The sequence below is a fragment of the Ptychodera flava genome, assembly GCF_041260155.1.
Source record: "Ptychodera flava strain L36383 chromosome 3 unlocalized genomic scaffold, AS_Pfla_20210202 Scaffold_26__1_contigs__length_13983176_pilon, whole genome shotgun sequence".
NCBI lineage: Eukaryota > Metazoa > Hemichordata > Enteropneusta > Ptychoderidae > Ptychodera > Ptychodera flava.
The window spans coordinates 11,162,695-11,171,461 of record NW_027248280.1 but is presented as its reverse complement, the minus strand read 5'-3'; the positions used below and the strand labels follow the sequence as shown (position 1 = coordinate 11,171,461).

The 8,767-nt window shown below is 36.5% G+C and overlaps 1 protein-coding gene across 1 annotated transcript in view; it reads left to right on the top strand.

Annotated features, from left to right (window-relative positions):
* Window positions 1–727, top strand: part of LOC139125959 (uncharacterized) — a 2,727-nt gene extending 2,000 nt beyond the window's left edge. Inside the window, exon 3 of the mRNA XM_070692033.1 lies at window positions 695–727. Within this exon, the coding sequence (XP_070548134.1) occupies window positions 695–727 (33 nt within the window). The remainder of the gene's footprint in view (window positions 1–694) is intronic.
* The last annotated feature ends 8,040 nt before the right edge of the window (window positions 728–8,767 follow it).

The window sequence follows — 8,767 nt, the reverse complement described above, 5'->3', positions numbered from 1 at the left end:
AGAGGTAAGATACCAACTCTCAATTGTGCTAAAAGTGATCGTTTTGATCTAGAAATAGGAAATTGTAAGTATTTCTCCATTCCATATTCCATCTTAAACATCAAATATGTACTTAATTTGGGCTTTTCACTCAGTGGATATCAAGTTACTAATATACAGCGTTTCAATGCATCTTTAATGGCAGGAATACTACAAGCCTGTAAATTGCCAAATTTTTGCCGCAAACCACTTTCTGAAAATAAATCAAACATACCTCTTGTACAGTTTTATATATTACACTGATATACCAAGTGAAAACTTGCTTAATCATTCAATCATCAGGCATAACTACTAATGTATTACAGAGTCTTACCATGTTCAATTTATTCCTCAATTGATAGGGGTCCAAGCCCATATCTCCATTCATAGCAAGTATGGGGGCAAATTTGTAGACGCAAGAAAAAAATATCTAATCACTCTATTTTGAATTGACATATATTTTGAAGAAAAATTGTAGCCCCAAATTGCAGAAAATAATCTAAAATTGGAGTAATACAAGAGTAAAACAGAGATGTAAAAGTGTTATATCTAAAATCCTTCGACATGTGTTTCTTAGAAAAAACTGATCCCAAAACTCTACCTGCAGCATTTGCTAGAGTTTCATTAGTCACTTCAAAATGTAAGAATTGATACAAAACTAAACCCAAATATGTAGCAACAGCAACAACAGCAGCAGCAGCAGCAGTAGTAGAAGTAGTAGTAGTAGTAGTAGTAGTAGTAGTAGTAGTAGTAGTAGTAATAGTAGTAGTAGTAAAAGTTGTGTTTTGTGGTGTCGGTGGTGGTGTTGGTTTTCTTGCTTTTCTAGAAGCCTCTTAGCCTGATGCAAAGGTTTCACATTCCACGTTGGATAATTACAGTGAACAAATACTTCTAGAAAGGAAAGGAATACTTCCAGGAAGAAAAAGGACATAAATTTAGAGAGCGACAATATGCTAGCTACAAAAGCATATGTACTTACGTTACAAATCAACTCTTTGCGTTAATAAAAAGCATAATTTATGTGTATAATTGACGTAATAAGTCTTCACCAGATGAACTTAACAGGTGATTATTTTTTGTAAAGTTTGGATGCAAAGTAAAATAAATTTGGATATATCTAATTCATAATTAGTCATTGTTTTACAACATCAATGAAGTTGATTACGATGCTCACTAATTTGCATTTTATATATGTCTTTTTTATAATTACAACTTGTAGCTGACGTATGTTTCTCTGTCCACAATTGATCGACCTGAAAATGGTGTAAACTTAATGTGTTCCTATAAACGTAAAGTATATGTTGGCATTGACAGTCGAAGCATAATAGTCCAGTAGACAAGTGTACCTTTAACAAAGTGGGACAAGAGATTTATAACATGTTTACTTGACTCGTTTTAAACAGCGACTGACAGATTGAGAGGAAAACGACAGCCATTTGATGAGCTCTTACATAAATGGCAAGTCGTTATTGTGTTGAACAGTTGAAATGGTGCAGCAGCTCTGTTTACCATAATAGACAAGTTATTCAGCATTTCAATGTGTCTTTTGTAGTTTCAGCACCTTCATTTTTCAAGCGTTCGGTAATGTACACAATAAATGAATTTCGATTATGCAAAGAAGAAAGTAGTTGAAGAGTATAGTGTGAAAACTAAAATAGTAATCATTATTTACTGCACTGTAGATGTTAAAAGGAGTGATGCATCTTTCAAGTTTGTGTAATTAAAACATGAAGTTGTACCATATTTTTTGGTTGTGTTGTATTTGTTCGGGAATTTTAGTGTGTTTAAATGTGTTCCGTACAAAATGGTGAACTCAGCAATTTCCTTTCAAAATAAAATTTATCACAAAATAATTAAAAATGATCATCAAGTCAAGGGACAGAGGACAGACTGTAAAATTTATAGGCTACTTATCTCAGCTGGGAAGGCTTAAAATCTCCAGAGGTAGATAGTGAGATAGTGAGACAGACCGATGCAATCCTTGGCTTGCTTGCAGGCTCGAGGTTGCGCAAAGTTCACTGAATAAATCAAGCGTTGCTGTAAAGGTCTTGAAAATCTTGAAATTTATAGTGCTGGAGTTTCCAAAGTCTTGAAGTAACACGTCAGTGACACGATGCAAAAAGTCTGACTCAAAAGATTATGAAATATTTGCAAGGCTAGAAAAGAAAAAAAACGCCTGGAACAGGTTGAGTTGCACTAAAATCGAAACGTCTTGTCATTGTGTCCTTTCAAAACACCCAGTATCAACGGAGGACAATGCTACGACAAACATGACAAATTAATTTGTAACAAATGACATTACTTCACGCAAAGCGCTCAAAAGAAGCGACATATCTTGGTACTCTTAATGGCAAGTAAGACAAAATTCCATCGGACTAAAAGAATGTTTTGGACAGCATGAGCTATGAACATTGACTAAATCATACAGTGGTAATATAATACAGATAGTAGTACACTTTCAAAAGACGGATGTACCTATGTGACTCTCATGACATCGGCCGCTTGATTGTAGAAGAGTTGGGACGCTTCCGGTGTTCAAAACGTGAAAGCGAGGCACAAACCCCCGCCCCTTCTCTCTCTCTCTCTCTCTCTCTCTCTCTCTCTCTCTCTCTCTCTCTCTCTCATATACACAAACACGCACACGTTAAACGCTTTGTACATATATCTACCTAACACCTGTTCGGCCAACAAAATTTGGTAGTGCAATTGGTTCCTGCTTGAAAAGTACCTAATATTATTGTCTAACTCTGCCCATTTTGTTCTTGTGTGTACTTTGTTTTTTTCAAATTGTTCGTTCGTAATGTTTAAGGAAATGGTCTGACGGTGCGGACTGTAATATGTATCTATTGTTCACTGGCGTGTTTTATAATTGCCTTATATAGCTGTGATATTTCTTGCATTGTGTAAGAACTTCTGTCGACATAATTGATGGGAGAACTTTTTAATTTTGACTGTTGCCCCAAAGTTTCTACGAGACACAGTTGTTTGTAATCTTAACTTGATTTGCAAATCAATTTGTCCAGAACATCGTTCTAAAATTGTTTTCGTGGCATCATGTGCCTGTCCACAACTACATTGGTGTACTTTGGTGTTAAATATTTTTTTTATTCTGTTAAGACGTTTGCTCAAACAATTTTTTGAGTACAGAGTTGATGTCGAGTTAGAAGCTTCCTTTGTCAGTTTGGCTATATAAAAAACAAGACTAATCTAATGTCGATGAAAAACACCACAAAAAAACCTTCCACACACATCAATCATGCTTTACTGGGCATATTCGTAAGTTTGTAAAAAACACCACACTGCATTGATGATGAAGTGACAGAGTTTGATTACGAATAAAAAACATCCCACAGAAGATGACAATGCATGTGTACCATCAAAACTTAAGCCATACAAAACTACGATGTGAATCTAAAAGTAAAAATATGACTACCACTAAAAATGGGAGAGGGCCCCTATAGTCAAGCAAGCGGTGTGAAATGGGGCAGTTGATGACCTAGGTCAAGCAACTGCCCTAAAGTTAGTACCAACCTGCAAGGCCGAAAGTGTGGGAAGTATCTGAATTCCCGAGTACTGGGATCAGGATAGAATCCAAGGACATTTTCGAATGTAAGATGTTATATGCTGCGTTTTTGAGTACAAGGTAAATGTAGGGTCACTATTATAAAAGCAAGATTGTGCCGTACAACATCTCATTTAGAAAACCAAGTGAAGTTATGCAATGCAGGCATCATGCACATCATACACATTACACACAATGCATTAACAATTATTCCAAAGAGTGACAATAACTTGTTTCTAGCTTTGAAATATCGTCATGTAACGGAACACTGTTTTGTCACAGAACATGGTTCTGGTAACATTCAGCGTCATGGAGTATATAATAAATAGACGGCAATGATACATTCTATAGACAATCCATAAGAAAGACGTAATGGCAACATTAGAGAAAATGGGCCTCTAAATTTAATCAGACATATTGTCCCAACGGTATTTATATAGATATTAATCTATTTACAATTGAAGGTACCTATTGAAGTGCAATGATGTCAACAACGTGGGTTTGGCTAATCGTTTTCTTGTATGGTAAGTCTATTTATCTGCCTGAATGTGAATGTTTTTGTAATGAACGCCCTTACCATTTCAAATCGTATAATGCAACGTTTGCATCATCCTTTGCGCTTAGTGTGAATATTTATGAACTTTGTTGCGACATTCAACCAACAGAAAAAAATTGGAATAACAGGCCTATTTAGCTATGTTGCACCATGATCGTAAATCTCTCACGGAACATTACAAATCGCTGTCTGAAATACAGTACCATGCTCCGTCTCTCTTTAGCTTAAAACATGTTTTGAAATGTTTGCTCGAACTATCCTACGGCAAAATACATCAATGATGGAATTGTTGCGATGGTCGTTATCGACTCTGATTGATTTGTTATCGATTCTGATGAGGATTTTATCAGAAAAGTTGCGAGCAGCATGTCGTTTCCTCAACTTGCTAGAATAAATGAATGTTATTATTGCCCTTTTTGCTGACTGAATATTAGCGACCATTGACGACATGGACCATCTGGACTATAGTTGGCAGGATGAGAAAGACCGGTGTTGTTGAAGAGCCGTTAGTCTTCTTCCTTTTTTGCCTTTGAGTGGCGACGTTGTTAAAGGGGTTTTCAAAATAAAGTTCATCGCCTCAGAAAAGATAGGTATTACAGGCGTAGGCGTGGCCGCTTCTTATTCGACCTTTATACCATAGTATATGCATGATCCGAAAAAAAACAAGAAGCACCAACTTTTGTTTGTATGCGATTGCTAAAAATAATGGAATTACAATTGTGAGATATCTTTTCTCCGTTTTCAATGCATGAAGAGTCGCGACTTCTTTATTCGATACAATTTTCCAACAAAATATCATGAATGGCGCATTAGCTTGCCAGACAAACGGGACCTTACAGTCATTCGTGTCCGGGGCCTATCAGTAGGGGAAGATCTCAATGCGTAGGGGATTCATATGAGGCACGTGTCCACCTACGCCACAGATCGAAGAAACGGTCGAGGGATTTTCGAAATATTTTATCTTCTAGTTCGTTTCAAATTCATATATTTCGTGACTGAGACACGTTCATACAGGTTGTGACGCATTGTGTGTTCTTATTGTAGCCTTGTCTTTAATATCAACAAAAATGAAATTACCATTATTTAAAAAATCGAATATGACACAGTACCACTTGTAATCCTACACGAACAAAGCGATTTTATAATACCTTTTGTTTCCAGTGTTTTGCGTCATATCGGCGTTAGTGTCATTTATGCTGCGTCAGACACTCGACTTCATCATATCTGACGCAGCAAAATTGACAGTCACTCATGCTGATAACACACAGAGACAGGCGATGTCGGGTAATAACCTTTAATTATAAGCCAAGCATAAACATATTGATCTCAGTATTTACGTGGCGTTACAACGGATTTCAACTGATTATTTTTAATCATTTAAACAAGGAAACCCTTAGATCGTCAGAAAACTCTACACTGAGCGCTCTTTAAGGTGTGTTCAGGTCAGCCAGCAAAGTGGCTGTTTTGTAATGATAATACTTATCATCATGTCGGAAATTGCAATATTTGCATCATTTGTTCAGCTTAGCGTATATATTGTATGAACTTTGTTGTGGCATTCCGCGAAAGGAGAACCGAGCGGTTCATCTGGTTACGGTTAACATTGACGGTGAAATAAACGACCCTTTTCATTAGGTTGCACCAAGATCATCAATGGTTCGTGATACATAACAAATTGCTGTCAGAATTATGGCACGCACATCACTAGTTGGTGATCCTTAAAACAAGGATGACATTAATCCGATCACAGACATAGACCATGGTTTACTTTAGCTTGACAAGTTTGTTATCAGAAACTTGCGAACAAAATAAATTATTCCCTTGTCTTGCTAGAATAACTGAATGCTATGTTTGCTCACTGGAAATTAGCAAATATCAAGGACGTGGACCATCTGGCTTGCTTTCACCTTTTCTGGAGACAAGCTTTGATGCACAGCGCTTAATCGCTGTGCTGTTGCCTTTGGGTTACGGTGTGGTCACAAAGGGCTTCAAAATACACGCATCGCCTCAGAAAAGACAGGTAAAAAATGTGCAGATATTGCCACATCTCATCTGACCTATATCTGACATCACAACGAGTAGAGCAAAACATGTAACGGTCATTTTTTTTTTTGGAGATTTTTTCATGTTTTCCAAATACACTAAGCGTCTTAACTTCCTATTGGAATGCTTTGCCAATAAAATGTCACAAATAGCATTAGGCTGTGAGACTAAGCTAAACTTATAGCTATTCAATCCATCGTCTATTGTACTGAGGTGAACATTTTCAATGCGAGGGGTACTGTCATGAAGAATACGTCGGCTTTCGACGCAAATGTAAGGATAGGTGTGGAATGTCTTTAATATTTTGAATTCGATTCTAGTTATAATTTTGGACATAAATATGCTCATACTGGTTAAGACATGTGTGTTACCTGGTGTGCCTATACCAATTGTTTTTTTATGTTTAAACAAATGATTGTTTTCTAAAGAAGAAAAATGGCTAGGTTCAATTTGTAATCCAAGAAAAGCCTTTCGGAATTATTAACTAATTTTAGATAATAGACAACCTTATGTTATACTATACGAAAAACCCAAACCATCATAGACCATACCATCACCGGGAGGAACAAGGGTCATTATTGCCTATACTTCTGAAACAGTGCCTTTTTCAAGACATTAATTCCTTACTAGTCTTACAGAACCATGATCAGTTATGCGGGACTCATTGAAACAGTGATTCGAGCCCCGTTTCAAAGATACACATCGACAAGGGGGAAATATGAACCCAACATCTTTAACATGACATGGAATACATTAAATAAAAACAGCTTCTACTCTCATAGCTTGTGCTGTGTTATCATTTCAAATCATATTAAATCCCCTAGAGGTTTGTTACTGCGATGTTCCGTGATTGATCCACAAAGAATTGCAACACATTTCTGGCCCACTGTGCTATTCTCACCCTATGGTCGACAATCTCATAGAGGTGCAACAAGTTGTGGTTCGCAGTGCTTGTATTTGCGTATTGATATACATAACATGCTATTCTGTGTTCACAAAAAGATTTCTTTTTCCCCAAGACTGTCAACTTGCGAAATCTAACCCTCTCAAAAAAACTTGCCCATTTCGGCTTATTGGATACGACGTCTTCAGCCATGATTTCAAACGTTAGATTTTTTGTCTGAAGTTTAAGGCTCAGCCGCAGCATAAAGGGCACTGACCTTTTGCTCTTAATGATGCTCTTAATGATGATAAACATTAGATTAGTTATCGAGTCATTATCACTGCTATTACGCAGTAACTGTAAACCATCTAGGATCTCATGAGAAACTTGGTGTTAACGTGCTGCTTTGCATACTGTTTTGCAATACGAAAAACAGTGGGAGGGTCACAGTTTTTGTGTAAGGAAAAGGAGTAGTATCTCAATTTTAGTGGTTTGTTTCATTATCAGGGGATTAATTGACACCGTGCACACAAGTATCAAATCCTATATAAAGTTTTAAACTTGTCTGAGAGGTTAGATCTCCAATGAGACATTGATTGTAAATATTCACTTAGGGTTTTTTTGTATATTAAATGCATAGAAAATTGGGAGGCACCACATTGATTGAAAAGACATTAACAGCGTCACTCTTTTTCAGGCATACACCGGGCTAAATGCTCGACATACGGTCTGTATATTTACGTATATTGACGAATGCGGAACACAAATTTAACTTTATACGTTTCGTATATCTTTGTATATGGAACATGCCAATGAGTTGACATACGAAGCGTATACCTATGCTAAAGAATAGTATACGTAATGTATATCTTTGCATACCATTTATACACTGTACTTGTGCGTTTTATTAGTGTATTTACGTGTATTCCTAACGTATTTGACAAATATAGAGAGTCAGAATATGTGTGTATATTGTTGAATATCAGACAATTTGCCAAATTATATTCGTCCAGAAATACTCCCCAACCGCCGGCAGTCCTTTAGTCACTATACTTTTTACAGGGTGTAGAATATGGTTTCAACACATTCCAGAAATGCGTCCAATAAAACTAATGACATCCTGCCGTGCTGAAGGCAACATTACGTTTTACAAAGGATAGTACCCCGAAAAATTTCTTAAAGGTATTTTAAATGCGCTAAAACTGCAAAGGTTATCTAGGTTCTTGATCAGGGTGACTTCGAAAATGGCTTTACTTTCAAAAAACAGTAAAAGAACCCAAACCTCTCGCTATGTCGTCGAACACAAACCCTTAAAGATAGCAAGATCAGAGCCTTCTAAAAGTAACCAGATTGTCTTGGATTTACCAATGTAAAAATCTGATATCAAACTTACCACTTGCAGGATCCGAAACAGCCAATGTACTGTGTATTCCACAATTTTTTGTAAACAGAGGAAGTGAGACATATGCAATTTAAGATTTCTGCCTTTGACAACATGTGACCTTGACAACAAAATCTAATCAGCTGCTGTCAAACATGAGTCCGAGTGCATCAGCAAGGGTTCATATAATAAAGTCACCCCCCCCCCCGAAAAAATAAAAAATAAATAAAATAAAAAATATTGGTTACCCTATCCCACAATCTTGATTATTGTCATGAAATTTGAAAACTGTTCTTTCTTAAAGCATAGTATTAAATTACACCA